The sequence below is a fragment of the Apteryx mantelli genome, chromosome 5 (assembly GCF_036417845.1).
Source record: "Apteryx mantelli isolate bAptMan1 chromosome 5, bAptMan1.hap1, whole genome shotgun sequence".
NCBI lineage: Eukaryota > Metazoa > Chordata > Aves > Apterygiformes > Apterygidae > Apteryx > Apteryx mantelli.
This window is the reverse complement of record NC_089982.1, coordinates 40,036,086-40,062,595: the sequence shown is the minus strand read 5'-3', so window position 1 is coordinate 40,062,595 and position 26,510 is coordinate 40,036,086. Positions and strand designations below refer to the sequence as shown.

At 36.7% G+C, this 26,510-nt stretch overlaps 1 protein-coding gene across 1 annotated transcript in view; it reads right to left on the bottom strand.

The window, feature by feature from the left end:
* Window positions 1-24,999, bottom strand: part of GLRB (glycine receptor beta) — a 49,428-nt gene extending 24,429 nt beyond the window's left edge. Inside the window, exons 1-4 of the mRNA XM_013951590.2 lie at window positions 24,878-24,999; window positions 12,493-12,599; window positions 9,893-9,960; window positions 2,304-2,533 (exon numbers count right to left, since the gene is read on the bottom strand). Of these exons, the coding sequence (XP_013807044.1) occupies window positions 2,304-2,533; window positions 9,893-9,960; window positions 12,493-12,599; window positions 24,878-24,999 (527 nt within the window). The remainder of the gene's footprint in view (window positions 1-2,303; window positions 2,534-9,892; window positions 9,961-12,492; window positions 12,600-24,877) is intronic.
* Window positions 25,000-26,510: the final 1,511 nt, after the last annotated feature.

The window sequence follows — 26,510 nt, the reverse complement described above, 5'->3', positions numbered from 1 at the left end:
GAATAATCAATGTCCATCCATTCTCTCTGTGCCATTCATGATTAAGAGACCTCTATGCCACCACCTCAGATCTTTTTTTTTTTTACAGCGTGAAAAGTCCTACTTTACTTAGTTTTTTTTTTTTTTTTTAAAGGATGCTGTTTCATACCTTTCATCCTTGTCTCCCTTCTTGCAGTGAGAAGACCAGAACTGCATCTAGTATTCAAGATGTGAGGATACCATGAATTTACAAGGTGGCTTGACATTCTTTTTTATTCCCTAATGCTTCCTAACATTCAATTCACTTTCTCAGCTACTACTGAGCAGTTAGCTGACATTTTCAGAGAACTAGCCACTATTACCCAAAGGTAATGGGTGGTAATAATCTCCTCAGAACTCATCAGTTTACATGTGAAGTTAGAATAATTTTTCCTACATGCATCATTTTACAGTTATTAACATTGAACTTCCTCTCTCACTTTATTGCCTAGTTGTTAGATTTTTTTATAATTCTCACTGTTATCCCTCATCTTTACTAACTTGAATATCTACGTATCATCAAAAACCCTGCCAAATCACAATTCACCCCCTTTTCCAGATGATTCATGTTGAACAGCATAGGCCACAGGGCAGATTTCTGTGGGACTCTGCTGCTCACTTCCTCCACGTGAGCATTGACTGTTTATTCCTACATTCAGTTTCCTGTTTCTTAACTAACCATTTATCCAGGCAAGAACTTACTCTCACATGAGTTTTGTCATTCATATATTTTGATTACTGGAGATTAATTCCTTTATACGTGATATTTCATTGTAAATTAAAAATACAAGGCACAGCAATATATATTTTAAATAACAAAATCTTACTAACATGTCTCCAAACTACAGTACCTCAAAAAATTAATCTTAACTTCATACATATCATTTATGAACATACTGTATTACTAATATGAACAGAATATTTATAGAAGACGACTTTAATTTCAGACTATACTGAGTTTGATTTTGTTACATGGAAGTTTTTAGAAGAATATTTTTCCACCAGAAAAGTTTCTATAAACTGAATAGTCACTATTCACTGACCTAAACTATTCACTGATATAAGCTGATTTATAAATAGCTCCAACCTGGAAAAATATCTGAAAAAAGTTTCAATGTTTCCTTTAACATTTTATATTTTAAAAGAGAAGTTCCTTTTATAGATGGAAGTATTTTTCCATTTTGAAATAATTCCTACAGACTTCAAAAACTGCTACCAAAACATTTGAAATCAAAACCAGGACCTTCATAGTGAGCCAAATGAAATGTTTTGATTGTCCAATTCATTTTTTTCTGATTGCTAGTTTGCAAAAGTCTTGAGATTGAGATTTCTCATCCTGATTTGGAACGTGAAAAAAAATCTCCCATCTTTCTCTTTTCTAGCTACTTCTACTCCAGGAATAAAAAGCTCATACTACTGTAATTTCAGAAGTGAATCCCTCTTAATAGCAAGAAAGTTGCAGTATATTTAGGTAACTATTTTTCCTATATCAGAGCATTATGATTCAATTCACTCTGGAAAAAAATTCACTCACTGTTAGGAAATTGAACCCAATCTCTACAGATCATTGAGTCTACAAATACTCCAAAGCTTTAATTCATCATGACATTCTTTTCAACCAATGCGCTGCTTTCGGTGAATGATTGTTTTTATGGCATACTGTATACCTTTGATAAACCAAGCCAAGCCACAAAATAGAATGCATTAATTGCAACAAAATTAGACAATGTTTTGGGGTCCTCTGAAAAATCTCTATCCGGTAAGGCATGGATCCTAATCAGGATTATGTCCTATTAGTTTTACAAAACAATTATATTCACCATTTTTATCATTTCAGCCTTCTGCTGTTTCATTAGTAACTAATCATCATTTTCTTTAACTTATGTAGAAATTCAAGTGGTGTGAAAATTATATTGCTCTGCTGAAGGCTTTTACTTCAGATATCTTATCCGTTTTATTATGCTTCCAAGAATCTAGACAATAATCAAAAGGATTTAAATGCTGTTTCCCATAATACTAGTTTACTTAATGTGATATCTTAATATGACATATGAATGTACACTTCAAACTTCTAGTATTTGCTGAGATATTAACTGATATGCTTTAAAACATTTTCTTCTGATTTATGTACATGCATATTATTTAGTGTAATATTGTTTATAAATTGTCATATAAATATAAATATTAGTCAAAAACCCTACTAAGTCTAACACAGCGCATACATTCTATCAATTCATTTACTGACTTTAAAATAAAATAAGGGTAGAAATACAACAATAAAATACCTCATGCTGACTAGAACATCTCCATCCCGAAATATAAAAAGAAGGATATTTTCTTGAGTAACATCATGGAAATTAGCATTTTTTTCATTTGCAAAGAACAAGTCTGGTTTCCAAAGACATTTAAACATTGTTGGGTCCACTGTCAGTGTATCTGAACCCCTCCAATCATTGGGCAATTTGAGTCTGGGGTCATTCCACTTCTGTCTTAGAAAGATGTTGACTCGATAATCCTGATGGGAAGAATACATAAGCATTAGACTAGCCAAAAGTCTAGCCAAAGCACATGGAGGAAGAGAACAATTCTATGAGAATCTAAAGAAAAGACGTGATTTATGTTCTGATTTTCTATCACAAAGACAGAAATCACTCCTCAAATGACATCAGTAAGTGTTGATTTTAATAGAATTTACTACACGTAGGTAGATTATGTCACACTTGTGTGTTGAATATGGTCAAATTAAAAAAAAAAGGACCAAATTCTACCCCCAGTATCATTTCTTTCATCCCCTCTGACAGTAGCCATGTTATATAGGTATAAAGAAAAGCATGCAGCAAGGCAGAGGGAGGCCACAGCTTAACAGTACTAATACACGACAGGCAGCAGGTAGGATATCACTTCCATCAGGACATCCTGTAAGTGTAAATGCCAGTTTACTCTCCGGTTGGTTAAGTGGCACACTGATAGCAAAATGTCACACTATAAAAGCAGAAAACAGCTCAGGTAGATAACAGATTTTAAACTACATGCCCAGAAAACAGCTTTGGGACACATAAGAGTGATTTGGGGACATTTTGATAGTTGAGGGTTACTGATGACAGCTTGCAACATAAGTAATGAAGTAGCATGTATGAAAGCAGAAACAGAATTGGTCTCAAAGAGACAAAATCAAGACTTTACACAGAGGAAACCTTCCTCTGAATTTAGCTGGAGTTTTGCTCAAGCATGGACAGCGGAAGAACCATGCTCAATGAGAACCAAATTATGCCTTTGGGAAAACTGCTTTGAGCAGCAAGTGTCTCAGGGCAAAACAGTACCCACACGCATTCTGTCCTTAGTGAAAGCTGTGTGCATCCAAAGGAAAAATCCGACCCAGTATGTCAGTTACGATTTTTCAGTCTTATCTCTAAGTCTTTTTGCTTATTTCATTTACATTGAAGCCAATGCCTCTTGTTATATATATGTAAACGGGGCAGACCACATACAGAAAAATAATAAGGATACTGTTAAAATAAAACAAACTAAAAAAGAAAATTCTGTATTTAAGATAACTTCTATCTCTGGCCTTCCTAGTTGTCTTTTACAGTATATGTTGTGGGTTTTTTTTAAATTGTTTCTTAGGCACAAAGCATCCTGGGATACAGGCCATGTCTTTTATTGCACTGAAAAAAAGTGTTAGTACTTCGCAATAATAACAAAATACCAGGGATGAACTATCTGTGAGAGAAGGTTCTAGATATATTTTTGATTTGTGAATGTATTCAATATAACAATCCAGTTTTATAAAGGATGTGTATTGCACAAATTAATGTCATCTTGCTGCACATTTTTCTGCTGCAAACAGAACTTACACTGTAAGTACTCTTCTAATTGCTGTATTTACTACAACATATATTTCCAGTCCAAAGCAAGTGCCATGTTGGAGTTAGCATGAGTATCTCAACAGGAAGGAGTTCACTTGGTTAGGATCGCATGCAGATTCATTTACCCTATTGATTTACACTGTTAATTGGAACCCAGTGCCCACTTCCTCATGTCCAGTAAACCAGCCAGATCAGCACAGGTACTTCTGTACTACACTGCACTGTGTAATGTAGCCATTTTCCCCACTGCATTGTAAAAAAACATCAAAATTATCCAGAAAGAACTGAAGCATTATTTATTAATATGTGTAGTTCTGAGGGAAGTGTGACTTTTTGACAGTCTGTTTTTGAAAAAATATATGGAGTCTGATTTTTACTTATATGAAGACCTAAACTATTCTGTCAGAGTAAAGAAGCAGTATAAAATAATAATTAATATAAAGTGACTTTATACTGGAAGGCTTTTATAAAGCTTCAGAATAGGGGGGAATTCAGGTCATTATCTCAGAATGGATCTTTTCAATTATATGTAAGTAATTGAATATTTACTTTGTGTTGCTGAAATTCCGATTCCATATGGACTTGTCTCAGTGAAAACAATTATTTTAAACCATACGAGATAAATATTAATTGTATTTATATATTGTTCATGCTCACAAACGTTATACTGTTCATTACACTAAAATTAATCTCCCTATAAACAACTGCATTACTCTAATTTTAACAAAATAAAATGCCTTCTCAAAGCCACAGGCAAAAGATAAGCAGTATGCAACATTTGCCTTCAGCTTACCCATTCAGAAGGTGTTTAAACCACTGAAAAGCAGAATGCGCTGCCAAAATAAGAACTGGAAATCAGATCAGATGGGCACAACTTTATTTCCTTCCTTGCTTTATTAAAAAACTCAATTCTTAAATATACCAAACAATGGGATGCAGTGAGATTTTAAGAACTTGATCTGGCTCCCATTTAAGTAAATGGAAGAAAAATCCCGTTAACTTAAAATAGGTAGGTTCAGACCTACCTAAATGACTAGAAACTATTGACGTGGAGAGGGAGGCCATCACCATTTGAGGAAGTATAGAAAATGGCAAAGGAAACAAAGACGTCATGATACAAAACTTCGGCTAGCCTAAACAACGAAGTACAGAGGGGCTTCTTTTTATCAGTATAAAATATTGCAGCATCTGGCAATAGATCTGGGCATGATCTGCCAGCATTTCTCACATAAATCTATTTTGAGAGAAGTTTGCAACCAGTTATTTCAAATTTGGGCAATGAAGTTTAAGATTCAGTATATGCACTGTAATTAGGCTCAATGTGGCCTGAAGAAGTGGTCTGCATGAGGCACATTGTCTTCCTCCTACACATTTTATAAACATTCTTTGAATGAGCAGCATTTTCTAATAAAAAGAAAGTCAAACAATTATTAAAAAGCCTAAAACTAGGGGGGAAAAGTGTTGTTCATCAGCATTGGAGCCAGGAAGAACTAGTAGGTAAAAAGAATCACAGAAGCATTCATTCCATAGGGTTTTGTTTTTCCATGAAACTCCAACAGAATGTAAGTGTTTTTCAGGCAAGTTGAAGGGGGAGGCATTCTAGGAAACATCCGAAATGTAACCTGCTAAACAGCGGGCATGTGGCCAGAAAAATTCCTCAGGCCAGAAATGGGTATGGTCAATACTTCTCTCCCTGCAAACTGGAGCACACTGTATATCATGAAAGGCTGCTTCTACATGAACTATGATGATACAAAAAAAAGGAAAGGTATTAGCACTGTCTTTTAATCAATTAGGAAAGGACATTTTTAAGATTAAAAGAAGAAAATTGAATTTTATTTTAAACACATGAATATTAAAAAGACTTTTTGTGCAAAGCTTTAAAGCAAAGGTAAATGAGGAAGTGGTGTTTTGCCATTTGAATCAGGAGGATTGCACTGTGACTACAAACCTTGAATATAGTCTCTGCGGACACAGGGTCAGATCATTATCCTAAGCAAGTGGGCTAATGAGCTAGAAGGAAACAAGTTACATGAGTTCAGAGAAAGGGACCTTACTGGAAGGTAGCATCTGTGGTATAAGCTTTCCTCTGTTTTATCTGTACAAATTTTTATTCACTCCGTAGTTAACTGATTTTTTTTGTTTAGCTTTTCCAGGTAACTTGTCCAGTATATGTGTGAAAATGTGGCAATTCTCCCAAGTACTCAAGAACATACCATGAACTCCACATTTTCCATACACATAGCAAACATGTTTGCCCTTCAGTTTCTTCAGAAGGGTTTGATTAAAGCAATCTAGGCTTCCGGGCACAGGAACTATGCCATGCCTCCACCAGTCTTGCTTCAAACCTGTCTGTGCTATTCTATAATGAAATCCCCTTTCCTCTTACAACTAAGTAGACTCTCCCTCAGTGGGAGGCAATCTCCACTCTTTTTTTGTGGATGATGAGCCAGCCGCATAGCTATGAACACAACCGTCATGGGACCAGAAGGACAGCAAGCAAAAGACTATTTGATCCTCACCGGAGAAGGAGCAGAACAGGGAATTGGACATCAAGTCATAATAGCATTTCCTCTGTCCTTGGCCAGGCAGGGTCAGCAGCAGAGATCAGATCCCCCTCAATAGGGTATATTTGTCTGAATAGACAGACCCTGTGCCTCTCTGAAAATCAATCAATCTTACCTGCAGCCAAACACCAACTCCTCGTGACCAGTGGGGACAGGCTTCCAAAGTCCTGATCTCAGCAAAACATTCGCCTGCCTTCCTTGTTTTCAGTCTAGCAACACTTTTCTTCTTTATTCTAACCCTGAATGAGCAGTGTGCCTTCCTCAACACCCACCTCAGCCTGCCGCTCCACCTCTGGTTTGACATTTTGGTTCCCTGCTTTAATCCCACGATGTTTTGGACTGAAGCAGACTGTGCAACCTGTCTAAACACAGAGTCTTTAGTAGTATGAGCCCTTCTGGACACTTCTGAGAATTCCTATACTCATCAAACCCAGATGATGGAGATACATTATTATTACATGAGGTAAAGCAGGGAAATATAAAGTCCAGGAAACACACCAGTGCTTTTGCCAAAGACCAGTTGCCTCAAACTGTTCTTCAACAGATTTTCTCCCAAGAGCTCCAAAGAGCTCCAATCTGGAACTATTACATAAGTTTAAGGATGCTTTTGAGATTTTATAATACATGCTATCTATGAATCAATGTTTTTGGAGATTTTTGGCCTGGCTAAAGTTGGTACAAAGATGGTATAAATGGTTAGCCTCCTTTGCAGGTTCAGCCCTGCCTGCTAAATTCTGTAGGATTCCTAAAATATGTGAGGAATGATCAGAACCAGCCACCATGATGCTGAACCAGGTGCACTGTGAGATTCTGTTGATTAGTTAGAAATACCAGACATTAATCCCCTGCCCAGAGTTGGCTATTTCAGAGAGGGGTCTTAGAAGGTGGGGTCCAGGACATCTTAGATCTTGATGAAGACATTTCCTTTTGCACCTCTCCTAATATTCTTCTGAACAAAAAAAGGAAATCTGTGTGCCTAATGTTTTTTTTTATTGGCACTCCACCCATTAGTTTGCTGGGCCTTCCATCACCTGACTTTCAATCACCTGGCACCCATGGAAAAAATATAGTATCTGTTATTTTTTCCCATCCTTCTATCACCCAAAAGAAGAATCTTGACATGGAACAGGGCATGGTTTTAGCATGGCCAAACAGGATGCTTTACCTCCACATGTCTACCTAAATGCTAGATTTTGCAAAAACCTACAAATTTAGCTATTTCAGTCAGCCTACAGAGGTTACAACAGAGCCAAGAATCAACAGGATACATCATCCACTGAATACCTAGAAATGTATTATTTAATACCTTTTGGTATCAGTAATCATATCACTCCAACCAGTTTAGTAGCTTCTGATAATTTTAGAGATACAGTCAAGAAATCAATATTCCTCACAAATCAAAACCAACACCTGACACAGTAGAGATAGAGACAGTTACTCTCTTCTCCAACTCTGAGAAACCTTCAGCAAGTTTGTTATTATGTGCAAATGTCACTCCTTTCTGAACCCAGGAGGTAAGCCAACTTTCTTGATCTTATGTGATTCCATTAGTCCTCCTATAACCCTGTAATAAATTCCCACCCAGAGCTGATGCCTCAGAGATGCAGCAAACAATTTTCCTGTGACACTGGAGAAACAAGGTGTTTCCTAGACTAAGAGACTTGCTTCTACTGTTCAGCACATTATCTCGATCATCCCAAGAAAAGCACCAGACTATCCCCTAGAGAGCAGCAATTCTTGTATGTCCACGGGACCCTGTGCCCACTGGAGCAGGAAGGGTTTCCCAAGTGATATAGGTAAGATAAAACACGACATTCTTTTCTCAATGCTTCATGTGATACCTGAAGGGAACCAAAGAGTAATCCAAACTTCACATAAATATGCTTATATATCATGGTGATGGGCTGGACATAGAAATCTAAAAAAAGGATAAATTAAAGTGAGGAAGGTGCCCAAGTTTCTGAAATATGAAAGAGATTATGACTTATTTTACAGAATATCTCAGTAAATTTGTAGGTGACTGGATCAGGAATTCACAGGCAGGCTTACAGGCACTGCTGCGGAGAGCATACTTAATTTTTTTTTTTTTTTGGAGGCACACCCACTACCTTCATGTTTTGTTACTTTTGGATTTGGGTGAATTGTAAAAAAGCCTCTGTAATAGTCACTTTTTAAAGTATACAATAAATTTCAGAAACTTGAAAGGGCCATCTGGCCTAATATACGTGCCATCTTAGACACTTATCTCACTCCTACTTTCCTGCTCTTCCTCCCTGCCCCGTTTTAAACTTCAGTTCCTTTTTTGTTTTCAGGAAATAAATCTTGGGATATCTTCAGCATACTTATATTCTTTGTTTTAATGTCACTTCCCTCTAAGGACATTAGTTGACTTATCATTTGCAATCAAATCTAAATCCTTTATTCACTCCTAGTTAAACAAACAGAAATTTCTAGCCAACCTGCTCAAAAGCTGTTATAGCCAATGCTATAGCCATAGCTAAAGCTATTTCTAAACTCTATGATCAGGGAGTACCTCAGAACTTCCAAGTTCAAGTGCATGCTGTGGCTTTGGCTTTCTACATGCTGGCAAGACATGGTGCACTCTCCTCTCTTTTACACAAAAGAAAAACCCAAGTCAGGACACCTTCAGCAATATAATTTTTTGCAATATTTTTGACAATATTTATTGGAAAGAAAACTGCAAAAAAAATCTTTAAGTCCCAAAATATTGGAAATAGCTTTGCTGAAATGACTATTTTTAAATTAATTGTACTTCATGTAGAAACAAAAAAGTCAAAATTGTAATGACGATTATTTGGTGTTATTAACATTTTGAAATATTTTGACTGAGCTGGAAAAACGTTTTTTAGAGACTTTAGTCCTTGGTTCATCTTCTCTCACATTGGTAAATAAACAGGAGTAAGGGTACACACTGATACTCTAGCCCTTTACTCCTTTTCCTTCTATTCCATGATCTACTCCTATCCTCGGATCTGTATAAAACATAGAACTTTTATGCTTCAGCCTTCTTTATGTATGTCCTTTTCTGTCTCATCTACAAACCAAGTATTTTCTGTAATAATATACCAAGCAACCTACATACTAACTCTCATGAAGATCAGTTAATTCATACGACCAAATGTGATTTTCCCCTGAACTAAATATCTTATGCAAAGAACTGTATTTCATGCTTAGAAACCACAGATTTCCCTTCATGTACATCAGATTCTAAATGCTATAACAATCTGTGGACAAAAAGATAGTAAAGCAGATTAACAACAGGCTTATGGCAGAAAGTCTATCAGTAAGCCCATTAACTCAATTCTCAATCTGTACAATCAAAACAATCATCTATATTTTATAGTTCATAATACTCAGCCTGAATTTTGACTTAATAAGAAAATCTGCAAGTGTACTAAATTCTTTTAATTTTAGTCTTACCATAGTTGTCTCTTGAATTGACCCAAAGCTGTTAATGAAGATGTTGACTGTAACATCAACAGGAATTCCTTTCAAAAAAAAAAAAAAAAAGATTTCTTGTAAACTGCACAATCCAATAAAGATAAGTTATCCTTCATTTGAGGCTCCTTTACACTAGTGTCACAATGTGAAATGTTTTCTATGTAATTGAGACTCAAACAACTTTATCTTCTCACATCAATATAGACATGCTGTTCTCGAAAGGTGAGGTTTAATCTGTTCACATTGAAAGTCCAAGAAAATTATGAAAACTCTTTTCATCCTAGTGATAACAGAAAAATTCCTTGGACCAGAGCACTAAGCTTAAAGCATGTCCCAGATCATAAATTTGAATCATTTGCAAATTCCATGATTTTCTGTTCTCACAGGATTCACAATCTAGTATTAGTTTTGCATACAGTACAATGTATAGAAGCAATTTGCTTTCCTAGTGGCAGACACTTTTTACTCTTGAAGTCATGATGATGACCTACCATTCTAAATTACCTATTTATGAGTTATGATGATATATTTACTTATAAGAGGACACTTCTTTGTGCAAGGCAGGCAGATAAAAATTGTTTCATGCATCTTTCACAGTTACCTAGCCCTTGATGCAAGACAAGAGAGTTGCAAAGCTGCTCCATTTTACAATGATTAACAACTGGCCAAGAAAAATTCTTGAAGCCAGCAACTGTGAAGATGGATTGGATTTTTTCCTCTTTTCCACAGCCAGGATTCCTGCAGTTGAAAAGGGATGGTGTGACAGCTGCTACATTTGCCCTCTGTCACCCTGTGCGAACTGATTGACAGTCATTTAATCTGGTGTTAACAGAGAGTTACCATGAAGGGGGAAGTGGCCTGATGGTTGTGAGAACTAATTTATTTAGCATCTATATGTTGACAGTGTCAGTGTGCACACTATATGCATGTATCTGATCTCACACCTCTGCAAGTACTTAATTCAGTGGAATGCTTCCTATTTTTAGCAATAAAAGAGATACAAGAATATAACAAGAATACGTTGACTCAGTAAATACATTACAAAGTGATATATGCCTAATCTAATAGTTTGCTTGTCTACATACAATATTTCAGTATACATTTAATGCATAAATTCAAACTCAGGTAAGTTTTCTTGGTTCACCAAAAAATCACTAAGATGAAATTTCACTTTATTCAGTTAAACTAATTTGCATTTTTAAATCAGATCAGTTAAAAATGTGGCTTTTGGTTATGTAATAAGCATAATACTTTGTTTAGTGCCTAACACATGTGACAGAGCACCCTCCACAGCAATACTAGACAAGGGTGCTCTATCCCTACCAGATTTAAATAGAAGTATAGTCCAAGAAAATTAGTCATGCGTGAGGAACGTTTTAACATGGGTAAACCACTTGTCAGAAAATGTTCTTTTCCTTCCACCTTCCTGCGAGTTCAGATTACATGTTCTTCCTCCCTTTTCCTTCCCTCTTGATTTTTACCAGACTGCCAGCGGGGATATCAAAAATATAAAAATATCTGCAGTATGCTTTCTGATTACATGCTTATCTTTTGCTGAAGAACAGGTAGAATGGAGGTTGGACACGTATCCTTTGTGACAATGCCTGGTGCTGTAAACATACAAATAATCTTCTACAGAGAATGAGAAAATAGTAGGAATCTTCCGGAGGACTGACTTTAATACATTTATAAAAGTTGGTTAAACAGAACATCTGAAAATGGTCTCTTCAAAAGCACAATAAAGATTACAGGTTTCCAAATTTCTCATGCTATTGATATGCATGTTATAATAATAGATCTCTTAATGTACATATAATTAAATGTAACTTTTAAAACAAAAGAAGTGACTTAGATAAACTGCAGTTTCTGTAAGGTAATAAAATTGTCTATGTCTTTCACCAGCAAGGAAATAATCTAATTGCGGGAAAGTATAACTTGCAGCTGTATGAGTTGTTAGAGGTTTTGCAGCGAATGTATATTCCAGTCTTTTCTGTATATGTAAATCAATCACATTTGCTTACATGTAAGATTCACTTGTTTTAAAAAACACAAAATGTACTTAAATTCATAACCTATTTTAAATCCCAAGATGTGTCTGCTGCATTAGCAACACATCTTTAAAGTAATTAATTTCTGTAGGATTTCAAAATAGTGATACTGCCGATCCCAAATTTTATAAAGTCATCTTAAACGATCTCTGCAGAGAAGTTTAGTGTTTTAAAATACTATAAAGCAAAGATAATACTAAAGCCTAACTTAAAAGTGTGTACTGAAAGATATTTTAAAAACTTATTCTATAAAATCTAATTCTATTTTTTAAATATATTTTTATAAAAATATAATAACAATAATAATGACAACAACCTTAAAGCATCAGGCACTATTATGATCACAAAATCCTAATATATTATCTTTCAGCTAAAAAGGGTAAACATCTCCTGCAGTTTCACACTATTTTGGGAAATTGCTATTCTTTTTTAGAAATGTATGTTGCAAATATTATCTATATATGAAATTTCCATGTGTGAAAAGAGCAGAAGTTAAATTCCAAAGATAAAAGTTGGAAATATCTGACAAACCTTTGAAATTTGGTCTTATCCTGGGGTCATAACTGAGCAATAGCCTATTCAAGATGTTGCTGGTAGAATTAGCAGGTACTCTTGCAAGATCTTCAGCTGACTGCTGGCTGTAAAAAGAAGTCCATTAGTTACTATTAAGACAGAAAGAACTGTGTGCTTAAACTTAAGTCATTTTAAAGGCACGCCATAAAGGTCATTTCACAAGCAAAAGAGGCTTAGTATTTTCAGTTCCATAGTGTACACTCTCCCTTTACTAGAGACATTTTAGGATTTTTCAAGAAACTATAGCAAATGTGAAAGCTCTCATATATACTCTAACTGTAAAACTGAGAAAGTGAATAAACTGAAATCGCTAATTGTTCCCTTCCTTCATAATATAAATACCCAGAAGGACATGATTTCTTCACTAGCAGAAAACAGCCACCTAAACTATTTTTAGTGACCATCAGATTAGGAGCATAAGTAAACTGACAAGCACTTCTGAGGTGCCAAAACATGCAGAGGCTTTTGGCAGTCTCTTGCTTTCATGAGCCAGTGCCAGCTATTTCACAGAGAGTTAGAGCCATTGCATAATCTCATTGTCAGGTACTAATAAAAACTTTGTTATGGAAAAGGAGGCCTCTGACTCCTCTGATTTTGCAGGGGAATTGCAAAGGTTTCTGTTTACCTTGCTGTTACTGTTTAGGGTGTTAAATTAAAACAATCCCTAAAACTAAAAAGTCAACCTGCGACAGGCAAATGTACCTACAAGAGTAACACGAAACCGAGTGTAACAAGAAGCAAAATTAAGGGTGCGTCAGTCCCTACCGCACATACTCTGAACACGTAGCAGGCTGATAATGTCATGTAAATGAATTTATGTCATCTGTAGAACCTGTTCAGTGATGATTTCCACTTTTGAATCCTGTCTCATAATCACCTTTCCATCCATTTTATGACTAATTTAATAATCAAGATGCCATTTAAAAATAAGTCAAACACCCTACAGAGACATAAGTCATTTGCATCAACGCTATTACCGCCAGCCACCCAATGTATGAACACATTTTAAAAAATGAATCAGTTAATTGCCTAAATGTTTTCCATAGCTCAGTATCAATTGCCATTGCCTATATTATCCTGCTTAATTCTTTTTTTCATTATTCTTTCCCATACTGATGTCAGCTTGACAGACTTATGGGTTATTGTAGGTTAGTCTTTCTAATGTCTTGGCTCACTGCTAGTTTTCTTCTCACCTTTCAGTTTCATTCAAGTCCTCTGGGACTTCTGCAGTATTCAAAGATTTATTGAAGATAATATTAACTCTCCAAAATGCTTTTGGCTAGTTTTAAAAAATATTGGATGAATCTACTAGCCCTACTAATTTTAAGATGTCCAATTTTTAGTACCTTCTGTTTAACAACTTCCTTATTGACTATTAGAAATTTAATTAATTAATAATTGTCACAATTGTATGATGTCACTATTTCATTGAAAACTGGAGATATGACCAGATCCTAGCCTTTGCAGATCTTTCATGAATAAGCTCACCTTTTAAAATCAGCTGATTTAATTCAACACATAGGTGAAACAGCAGAAGCAATTGGACTGGATCTGCTACAGCTAAAATGTTTATAAACATTTTTACTAAATGTATTTATTAAGGTATAAATGGTCCACTAATAAAACTAACATTTTGTTGGTTTTAGTAATAAATCTTAGCTTCCACTAGGACGTCCTTATTGTATGAACAATAAGCCTCTTCTAATTTGACGTCAGAGTAATTAAATAGGAATAGGGATTTTAAGCCTTTTGAATAATAATTGCTAAATTCACCTTCAAATAATTTTCCCAGGGTTGTGTTTGTATTTGCTGCTTGTATTTGACTTGGATTTGAATCAGTAAGTATGCAAAAGAACTAATTTATTTCTATCATTTATAAATTCAGGTTCAGTTTTCAGCACTGACAATTACTAGTGAACAGGTTGCTACAGAAATTTCATAAACCAGCTTTGGACACTCTTTTTGCAGTTACCACTGACTGGACAATAGGAAAATACAAAGTTAAATGTTAAGACTATCTTCCATTTTGTGGCAAGAACAAGATAGCAATATATACTCTGTACCACAGTATTATACCTAATACTGAAAGTTTCGTGGCATTGCTGAGTACTAGGCTTCTTTGTAAGTCACAGATCTTAACACCTAGGTACAACTTAGGTGCCTACTGAAATATTTACAAAAGAAAAATCTTCTTAGCACAAGCAATAGGATTTCTTTCTAAATCATATACACCTAGTATTAACAAAATATCAAAACTAAACCACAAAAAACCTAACAAACCCACCTAAATGCTCATGTTTTAAATTTCTGTAACAGATTATATAAAGAAGTTCATTAAATAGTGATGATGGTAATCTGAAACATGCAAGATAACATGGACACATAAATTAAGTACAGATGCTTTTGAAATGCAAGAAGGAAAAGAGAAAAAGAGAAACTGAGAAATTAAAACAGGGAGCATCAAACAGCAAACAAAAGACAAATGCAGTTTACATTCTGACAGGTTTATCTGTCTCTTCAAGTAAGAGGAATAAGGCTGTAGTTTTGTGAGATATGAGTTGCACTGCAGGTGTATGTTAATACAAATACCTGTTTAGGCTGTTTATTCATAGGTCTTCCAAGAAATAGGCAAAGGAGAATTACTGCCCTGAGAAGACTGATGGGATGAAGAAAGGATGGCAGCATTGCTTTTTGCTAAAGAGCATCCTGATCACATTTTCAGCAGGTAGTTGAGCAGTGTTTTGAAGTTATACTGGTGTCATGTGCACACATTTATGCTCATTTATAAAAGAACCAAGTGAAATGCAACAGTATCAGCTGTTTCGTGTTGGGAGTAGAAGCACACAGAGTCAGTAATCACTATCTTGCAAAGGTGACTTTGAATGAAGTGATTGGAATAACTACTGGAAAAAAGCTCTGCTGAATACCATTTATACTTTCACTATAGTCTTTTACAGTATGCTGTCTTTGAATTACCACCACTGAATAGGATGCACACTATTAAACATCTTCTCAAGGTCTGGATCTCCTTGAGAAAACCTAACTGATCAAAACACATAAATTTCATCTGTAAGTCAAAAAATCGTATGTGGGGCTTCTGGCAAGCTGAGAAGTTATGCCACTCTCAGTCATAGTTTAGCAGAGTGACTTAACTAAACACTGAACAGGATGTGTTAGGTGCTTGGAAAACCAGGCTGAGACAATACATGCCACTGAGGTATTTATCTAAAGCAGCTACCCCTGCTCAATCATCTATCTGGAATGGTAAGCTTTGAATCAGTTATAGGCATAGGTGTAGACTGCATTAGAGGAAAAGAATTTGAATTAAGCTGTTTCTTCCTAAAAGAAGCAGTACTTCTGTTTAATAAAGGTTGTCTGATTCCCATGTAACAATGCTCACACTAACTGAAAGTTACGGTTGCCACCTTTACCTATACAATCTAGAATTTTCACACTTGTGAAAAGCCGATAACTAAATTAAGATTTCCCTTAAATTTCCACTGGCTGCAGCATGTGTTGCAATTTTAATATGTTTATTTCAACTTGTGTGGAATGTTTGCATAGCTGCTAGAAAGCATTAGGAAATGGATAGGCAGCAACATTCTTCACAGTAATTTATGAGTACTAATTAAGATATAGTGAATATCAAACAAAGGGTAATGCAACAAAAATCTCACAGTTGCTTTTAAAGGGAATTTAAAAGCAATAGTAAAGCTAGAAATTGCCTTAGTAAGAATTTTGCCTGAATAACAATTTTGAATAAACAAAGTATGTTTTTTCCTTTTCTTCACAAAAGCATGCAATAAGAAGGCTAATTATAATACCCTTAATAATTGTCATAACAATCCTACCAATTTTATTCTGGACATTTGAACTAATTATAAGCCTAAATATTTTTTCATACGCTTTGTTTGAAGACAATGTCTTCAATATTGAACCATGTTCTAACTTCTACTGTTTACAGTCTACTAGCAGCATTCCTTCAACTGTTGACTTTGATGGAGTGAATAAAAACATTATTTCTGCTTTTGCCTTACTACAGTACATCTGGGCTCATCATATGAGTACTCTTGTACCTGACTCTCAGCATCTTTGAGTCAAGTATCAAAATCCTCGGGTCATAGCAGAGGGGAAGTAGAAAACCTACCAAAAATAAAAATGTAAAGTGTTCTTAGTTGGACAATGTGAGTAAGTGCTACACTGTGATTATGGGGGCCAAAGCCTTGCGTAAAGTGGGAGAGCTATTGCAGAAATGATTTAAAAGTATGAAGCCTGACATAAGAAGCAGTGTTCACAGAAGTCAGAAGGAAGATAGAGCACAGTTAGTCTATTAGGATGATGTCTCTGTGGGATATGACTGGCCTCTCTCCATTCTTTGGGAAGTTACTTTAAGTATTGCTGATGAACATAAGAATTAATTTAAATACTGTATTTCATAGGATATGTGGTAAGATGTTCATCTCCTCTTTCTTCCATATGCAGCTGTATACATTCTACCACTGGCTTTGGAGGACATGATTAACATTTTAAATTGATGACAATGGAGAATTATCTTGATAATTCATTGATCAAAATCCAGAAGTTTAGATCAGCAGATACACATGGTTAAAGGAAGCATATATTACTCTTGGTTTGAAATATATATAGCTTCCTCACATTTGTGTTAAGCAAATGTGTCAGAGTCATTATATCTCTTTATTTTGGGTTATCATTAGATTCACTCTCCTAGAGATCACTGAATTACAAGAAGTCCTTATCACAGGCAACGCTATGTAAGGGTAATGATTGGAGAAAGGAATATAAATGCTCTGCACAAGTGGGAACAAGATACTTTGCTGTTGTTGTTTTAATTCATTACTTATTGCCCTGATCCCCTTTTTCAAGATCCCTTTACGCTAAAGAATCTTTCATTTTAGAAGGGAACATGAATATACTTTTCATTTGTGGCATGACTATCAGGAAAAAAAAAAGGCATGTCACAGGGACATGCCATCTTATAATATACACTGCGGGCCAGACAGTGATGTAGCATACATATGCTATTGTCAGCTCTTGCTTAGAGCTCATAGCCTGGATGATCTAGTACCAAGTTTCACTTTTGCATAGTTATAGATTAGCATATGATAAAAATATATATTCTGACTCACACTGTTCAGTTATTTCCAAGAAAATTTCTTATTAATGCTGAAACAACAGATTTTAGTACAGTTTTTCTAATCTGTGTGATAGAAATTGACATTTTAGTCATATAACATGGCAGTATATATCTGAGAATGATAAAAAATAAGTGTTGGGAAACCCAGTATCTGCCATCTCACCATATATTTTAAGTACTATATCCCTGAAATAAACTATCACTGTTCTGAGTTACAGGCATTTGATTTTTTGAGTGCTATATCTCAAAGTATAAAACCAGATTAATACAAACCAAAGAGAAATTATACAATTCCTCTGACTGACCTCTATGACTACTAGTATGCTTAATATCTACAATTTCAAACTGTACAGGGTGACATCTCCATTACTAGGGAGAATAATTATGACGATCAAATGCAAAATGCTATCACTCAAATTACATTAAAACTCATAGAACTCTGAATAAATGTCTATGTGCGCTCACAAATGGAGTTGACAACTAAATACCTAAAATTAGACATGTAACTTTGGTACCTAAATTTGGAGGTAATGCAGTGTGGTGAACAAAGAGAAAGGTTCCTTCATGGTACGATTTGAAGCAGAAACCCATCTTGGGTACCCTGAATTGAAGTCTGAATCTCATCTTTCATTTCTTAGTGTAGAAAGATCAAGGAAAATAGTCTCCTAATGTGGGCATGTAAGCAAGTTTCCAGAAGTTAGTGTGAACAGCTAACTTAGTGTCACTCCTTCAGATCTTGCATATCACAACCTAAGCTCGGCCTCAGTTTCACTTTCAGCATCTGCAGGACTGGGCACTGTAAGGAGTATCTGTACGGTGTTCTGAAGTGCCTTGTTATTGTTCCTTAAGCCTGAGAAAAGCAAGCTGATTCATCTACCTGACACAGAGATTACAGTCCCAAAATCAGTAGAATCAGGTTAGCGTGGTGCTTCATCCAACCTACCTAGTACTGCCTATAGCAAACTAACAGTGCTTCCATTTCTAAAATTAGCATGTTTGCTATTAGCTTAGAGATCTCTGCATCTAAGCGAAGAGACCATCCAAGTGACTTCTGCACACAAACTGGCGTTGTTTTGCTCTGATATTGCATGCAGACATGAAACATGATCAGCACCTACATGTTTAAGCAGATTACATACATTTTAAAATAATTTGCCCACATTTGTCCCTTCATCACAACCTTTCTTCCGAACAGGTAAGTACTCAGACAGATAATACATGGATCTTCGTAAGAATACCAGCTTGGTTAGAAAGTACAAGTGGGGGTACATTTTATAAAACTTGTCTTTCAAAGATCTCTTGGTGGATCTGGGAACAGAATTTGGTCCGGTCCTATGGTTTTCCTTACACTTAGGTTTAGTGGATGTAATTTTACCCGTAGATCCAAGTTTTGCTCATTCCAGAGGCTGTATATGAAATAAAGGTCTAGTGTCTGTAACTCTTCCTCACAGTCATATTGTCTCCTCACTGCATTGTTCAGAATGAAATAAACATCACTCACTGTGAGAGAGAATTACTGAAAGAGACACAGACTACCACATTTAATTATTGTTTTACAAGAGAACTTAAGTATTGCTTATATAGCTTTATCTTTTTACTCCCCCTCATGTTTATCCACTCCGAATACAAATTCCAAAACCTACTGGAATGTGGTCCTATCTGTCTGAGATCATAGCTTTCCATGAGAGCTACATGGTACAGAACAATTAAACCATTGACCAATTGCCGTTACTGTAGGGCAAAAGAATTTTTATAGGAACCAGACCTGGACTCCGCAATTTACTTATCTTCCGAATGACTGAAATTTATCTGCCTCCACAACTAAATTCAGGTTTTTGTTTCAACTTCATTCCATCTTCTTATCAACCCATTCATCATACCTACAAATGAAAATGTTCACAAACTATCAATCAACTATGTCTTCTACAAGATTGGAATGAATACAGAGGTGATTCCACTTCCCAACCATTTACATTTTGGAGATGAACACATACTGCAGATAGAGAGGCCATGTATTCCCAAACACTTGGTAAGAAAAAAATTCCTTGTCCACAGGAAGTTGTTTAGACCCAAGACATGCTTTGAACTTCTACTTTAGTCTTTATGGAAAGAGAGTGTCAGAAGCTAGCAGTTAACCAAAAGAAATTTTAGGACAGACTTTCATAGAATTCTATACGCTAACCACATTAAAGTTTTTTGTTTTTATTTCCCCCCACCCCCCAGTTCCACCATCCTCCACTGTGTTTTAGAAGAAGCTGGTTATTGAACCTTGGCATCTGTGACCTTTCTGAGCTTCTGCCCTGGCAGATGGCACAAATCAAGTTTTCTGGAGGGCTTAGAGGGCCATTTCACAGTTTCTGAAGTAGCTGACATGTTTTATTGAATACAAGCCAAAAGACAAATTGTACTTCTGCTTTCTGTGTAAAAAGTCTCCTTAAAAATCATGCAGTATTTATTTAATCATCTACATGGATAAAATCTCCAGCTTATATGAAAAAAAATGCATAAAGGTGAGGAGGTATGCCATTTTAAAAGCAGAATCTTAAGATTAAGACACTAGAATGTGATTCAGTGATTGAGGTTATACTCTTAGCACTGCATTAGCATTAGACTCTGTGGGATCTTCAGCAATTAACAGTGAACAGATGAGTCTTACTACAACTATAGTTAGCAGGGATAACAGTTGTGATTGTGAGCACAGTAGTAACTGATTTTGTTAGCTGCTATTTGACAGTCATGCCTCTATGCCTTCTATAACACTGTCATAACAAAACTTCCCTTTTCTTCTAATTTGTCTAGAGATCTTGCAAATATTTTTGAGGAAAGACACTATAGGCTACCAAGGATCTTGGCAGCAGCTGGAACACTATCATAAAAACCAGAAGTATTATGACATAATATAAGGAATAGCATTTTTCAGCAGTGCTCTTAGAAAAAGTTATAGTTGAGTGTCTAACATGTTTACCAGAAGCAAGTATTATGAGGAATTATGAAGAATTTACTCTAGGAAAAACAGTAGCATTAGACAAACTTTATTTTGACCATATCTTCCATCCCAAACATGCCAATCTATGTACTCCTAAGCGCAACAACATTCATACTGTACTTCGCACCATGACTAAAATGGGGTATTTTTTTGAACTTCCTGTGCCATCGGGCCACTTTTGCAAAATAATGCCAGTATTGGAAGGCACGTAATACATACCTATTCAAAAAGCTATCTGTGCCTGGGATAATTGTTTAAACTAAATATTTATTTTTGCCTGATAAAAGCTGCCTGAAACATTCACATAGGTCACACTTGGACTTGATGTACATGACACAGTCCTTTTAAGAATTCTAATACTTAGAAACAATTGTCTGTTTCATATTCTTTTCCAGACCTGAGATCTTTGCCAAACTTTCACTGGTAACACCAATGTCACTTCACTGCTCATATTTTCCATTCCTTCATGACTGATAAATTACGGCAGAAATGCCACAACATGTATTGACCTCCAACTGGTAAATAACAGAGGCAACAGGGCTTACCGATAGTCTATGATCAAGAATCAGATCAAGCCACTAAATACATCTGTACCCCTATCAAAATCATCTGTAATCAGTATAGTGAATTTCAAAATCAAGTTTTTAAAGAGAAGACAGTAGTCCATAAAATTCTTAAAAATTTTTTGAGGAGGTTGATTTGTTTTTAGGTTTTTGTTTTTTACCTTTTCCATGAAGACAAAGGCAAGAATTTTGTTGCAGTAAAGGTTTATATTTTATTACACTATGCATCTGTGGCAACCAGCTTCTCATCTTTATGGCCTTTTAGGTCCAATATATCAATTTGTTTGTTAATCAATGAACACTCAAGAATCAGACACTAGTATAAACATTTTATGTTTCTTTTGGAAAGCCTGGGGTACAAAGAAAGGGGATTTAAATTTAAGATGTGCAATCTTACATCTATCTATGTAAGTATTAAACTAGAGTAAGAACAACTGATTAAGTATCAGCTCATGAATACCCTCAATAAAAAAAAAAAGGGAGAAATGCTATTTCAGAAACAAATGAAAATAGGATGGCCAATCAAGCCACTACCACAAAATACACATATAAGTAGAGGGTCATGAATAATCACAACTAAGAATTTTTGCTCTGTGAAACAAAATAGAATTTTCCTAATTGTAGGAAAGCAAACACCTGTTTATGAGGCAACAACAAACTCTTTATGAGGGGTCTAATCAGCTTGTTTTCAGCTTATTCCAATAGTAGTTAATTTCATGCCAGAGGGGCAAGTTTGGCTAAAAGCTTGTATTCCGGATATGCATAAAACTAAAAATTCAGGTATGCTTAGTTTTCACACAAACAAATCCACGCTAAAGTCTGAAAACCAAACCAGTCTTATAACCATCCATTCCATAATGTCAAACTATCTGTACACACTTTCTCCAACCAAGGAAGCCATGCAGTAATATCAGATTTAAAGCTTTCCCGGTAAATGAGCTGCATACATTTGAATTTCATTATAAAGTTTGTAAAGAGAAATTTGTTCCTTATATAATTCCCAGTTTGTTTGTTTCCTGAAGGGGCAGATTTTAGCTTTACACATTTTATAAGGAAACAAAAGGCAGTAATTTGTGACAATAAAGCTTTGAATTTTATTGCATTAGTAACTAGTGTAAAGTAAAGGTAGATTGACATTTTAACTCATAAACATATGGTTTCATTAGGTATGTGTAGCATTCAGTCTTATAAATGATGTAAAATGCTACCTACTTTCTTCAAAAAACATACAATGTATTCTTTTAAAAGACTTCATTTGCACTGTACTAGTAAAAATCTTCTTTCAACCACTTCCTTTGAGACCAATTTTGGACAGCCCTTATATTGTCATTTAACTCTCACTCCACTAAATTGTATTTTGGTTTGTTTCTGAGGAAAGATTCCTTAAATTTTTCACAGGAAAAAAATATTAAGAGTGGAAAGCCTTTTCTACAATGTACAGTGGCATCAACTAAAGAGGTTTTGTGAATCTATGGTGCACTTTAAAGATTATAAAACCAAAGGGGAATGCTGTGAGGTTTTTTTGTTGGGTTGTATTTTTATTTATTTATTTTTTTACCTAGGACTGCACAAGTATTTTGCAATACTCTCAGTTTCAGTTTTCACAGGTGTGTTGGTTTGACAAATATATGCATTTTATAGGATTTTGTAACGAACTGTCAGCAACCAGTTTATGTTCATGATTAGAAGTTTGTCATTTCCTATCAGTAGCCTAAGCAAAGAAAGCATTAGGCAATTTCTGTGCAAGATACAACTCACTTTCATTGCTCATTCACACTACTGTCACCTAGATGCCAGCCACAAAAACAGCTATCCTGCAACTCCACTATTACTGATTGTTTCTCAAGCTGTGAACTTCAGCCAAGTAAGATATAGACAATTTGTTCACTATTCAAAAAATCTGATAGGACATAATGCTATGGTAATTATTTACAACTGACAACACTGCAAACATCAAACAATACTGTATTCTGCTAATATTTCCAGAGACAGCTTCAACTGGCTGCAATTTAAAATATCATCTAGAAAATTATAGCATTTATTTAATGCTTTTCAAGTATAGTGGTGACAAATGACATCATATTCAATGGTCTTAAAATTAACTAGTACATATGGGTAGGTATCAGGAACAGAGGACTAGGAAATACTGCACTTAAGAGGGGGAAAAAAAGCTTATCAAGATGAAATGACATTAATGTTTTGAATTCTGATTAAGATCAGGTCAAGAACAGTGGAAAATGCTGACTACCTGGATGAGAACATGGAAGATCTGGATTCTGTTCCCAGTTGGGTGGCTTTGGTGGCTTTGGGTAACTCATTGTCTAAGTATTCAGTGTCTGTCTGTCTGGGGAATAATGACATTTCTCTCCTTGTTAGAAATCCTTAGGACAGCTCAGAAAGAAAGCTTCATACATAATTCAGCTTACCTATTCAAAGGAGACAGAACGGATATGGGATGTTTCAGATGAATTACTAGCACATTTGAGACCTGTATCCTAAGGTTTTCAACTCCAAAGATATATATCATTCTTTGGGGTTGATATAAAAAAAGACCAAATATGCTCACCCTCTCTAGAAACTTTCTAAAAATTTTGGTTTATAAATCACTGTCACTATTTAAAGAGAGTGGGAACTTTAAAAAGTATCATTTAAACATTGCTTGAATATGGTTATTCTGCTTTTTTCCCTATTCCTTGGAAAAAGTCTACTAATGTCAACTAGCTGGTCTCATCTTATAGTCCTTTTCTTTTGTGGTTAGAAAAAAAATGTTTCAAATGTGTCTAAACCATTTTATCGTTTAAGGCATAGTACTTTTCTATGCTTATTGTCAACTCATTATATTCCATCAATCTTTTTCTTGGATATTTACATGATAACACTAAAAAGATGACCAAGGCTGGCCATAAAAATGACAACAAAAGTCCCCACAAATAAAACTTTTGCATCATCCTACAGATTACAACATAAAATATAAATATAGTGGACATTAGTGAAAGGAAGTCTTTTTAATGTAAAGTAATCATAGGTGTCCTGAATATGTTCCCTGTTCAATTGGGCAATCAGAGGTTGTAATTTCTGTATTTTTACAGAGAGATTGTTCCATAAGGGAATGTTTTATGGCAACTATCAGTCCACCTCTATACAAGTTATAGTACTGTAAATTATTAATGAAAGATGCTGAAGACATTAGTTCAACATGTAATAAGAATAGGAGTAGGACAAGTTCTCTCACAGAACTAAGCTAATCAGAAACTGAATTTCAGTATCAGAGTTGTGGATCTTCTCTGTTTTTAACTGGTATACTCGTAGTAAGATGCTAGAGATACTATTATAAGGCCACTCTACTATGTCCATAAAAATAGCAAGATACTGGGTTGGAATCACTGATGGTCATTTTTAACTGTTTAATATTGCCTAATTTTTCTTTTCATTAAAACAAAGGACCTGCTGCAGAATAAACATGGTCATTGACAGAATTTGCAGACATGACACTGGTCAAACCCCCTTCCTCAGTCCCACCCCCAAAAACTTCTTTCAGTGGAAAGCATCACATTCCACTTCAATTGTCGTGTAATCCCCATGGCTAAAATATGGCAAGATCACCATCACACAAAAACATAAAAGAAACAAGGAACATACGATGGGCATAGGTACTGTTTCTTTTTTCCCTTTCCTTTCTTTGAAGATTTCTCTTTGGAACAGACTTCTTCAATGCATAAGGAGAACAAGACAAGAAAGACCACCACTAGTAAGAACTTCATCTTGCAGATTAAGCTGCAGAGAAACCTTCGATCTATGGCAAAAGAAAAGAAAGAGGTTTATGTTAGCAGGGCTAAATAAGACAAATGGGAACACATACATGTAAAAAGTAAGCAAAAGTTTTATTTTTGTACACTGGCCATAAAAATTACATCTTTATTATCTTGGGAAAGAGCCTCTTGAGGTATAAATCTGATAGGGAACCAATTCAGGTATTTTTCAGTGAGTTAAGTAATTGCTCAATGTTAAGAGAGTCACAGTGAGGAATGGATATACATGCAAGTTTGCCTCAGTGCATTTAGGAAATAAATGTAATGTCCTTCAACTATTTACCAAACTCAAATCCTCAGAAACTTGGAAATAGAATTCCTCACCAAAAATATCATACATCACACTACATTTCATATGGTTAAATGTGACCAGCCAGTCATATAACAAGGCCTAGTAAGGCCATCTAACTGTCATCTAACCGCAAGCCCTCTGCCACCTCTGCCCACACAGGTAATACCAGTAATTTCAGTGTTAATTATGAGAAAGGGTTGCATATTTAATTTCCAGTACAGAGTTTGAACTTGAATGACTATTTTGCAAGAAATATTCTAAACAGTACAGTCAATACCAAAGGAGAACTGCAAAGATGAATAAACACTCCACAGATACCTCAGCACCAGCTGCATTTTATTTTATTTTATTTTATTTATTTTATTTTATTTTTTACTTTTAAGGAGCAGTAGCTGCATCTCCGACTCTTCACCCTCCTGGAAGCACCAGGGTATTTACACCCCGCCGGAGACCCCGGGCAGGAGGGCCCCGGCCGCCCGCAGCCAGCGGCGCCGCGGCTTCCCGCCAAGCCCGGCGCGCGCCCCTCCCCCGCCCCGGCGGGTAACGGTCGCCGCCGCGCGCGGGCTCCCCCGCCCCTCCCGCTCTCCCCGTTCACAACCAACCGCCGGCGCCCCTCGCCGGAGCCCCAGGGCCGCGGGCGGGGGGCAACAGGTCTCCCTGCGCCGCCCCCCGGCCCTCAGCACGGTGAGGGCCCTCCCCGAGCCCCGTCCCGTCCCCGGAGGCCGCGGCGCCCCCGGGCCCCGCGAGGCGCTGCCCGGCCCCCAGCGCACCCACCCCGCCGCGGGAAGCGCGGAGGTAAAGAGGGCGGCGGCGGAGCTCCCCGCGCTCCCGCTTCTCGCCTCAGCAGCGAGGCAGGCCCGGCCCCTCGGCAGCAGCCACGGGCGGCACCGCCGCCCGCCGCAGGGGGGAGGCCGGGCGCCTCTCGCCCCGGCGCGGCCCGGCGCGGCGCTGGCCGAGGTGCTGACGGGGCCTGGGGATGGCGCCGCGTCGCCGCCCGCGCTCCGCGGGGACACGCGCCCCGGGGCCGGGAGGAGCGGACGCAGCCAGGCAGTCCCTTCCCCGCCAAGCCCTGGTGGGGGCACCGGCCCCCGCGCCCGCGCACACGCGCGGACCCGCCACGGCCCGCTCCGCCGCTGTCCCGCGCTCACCGCCGGGGCGGCGCGGAGCAGGC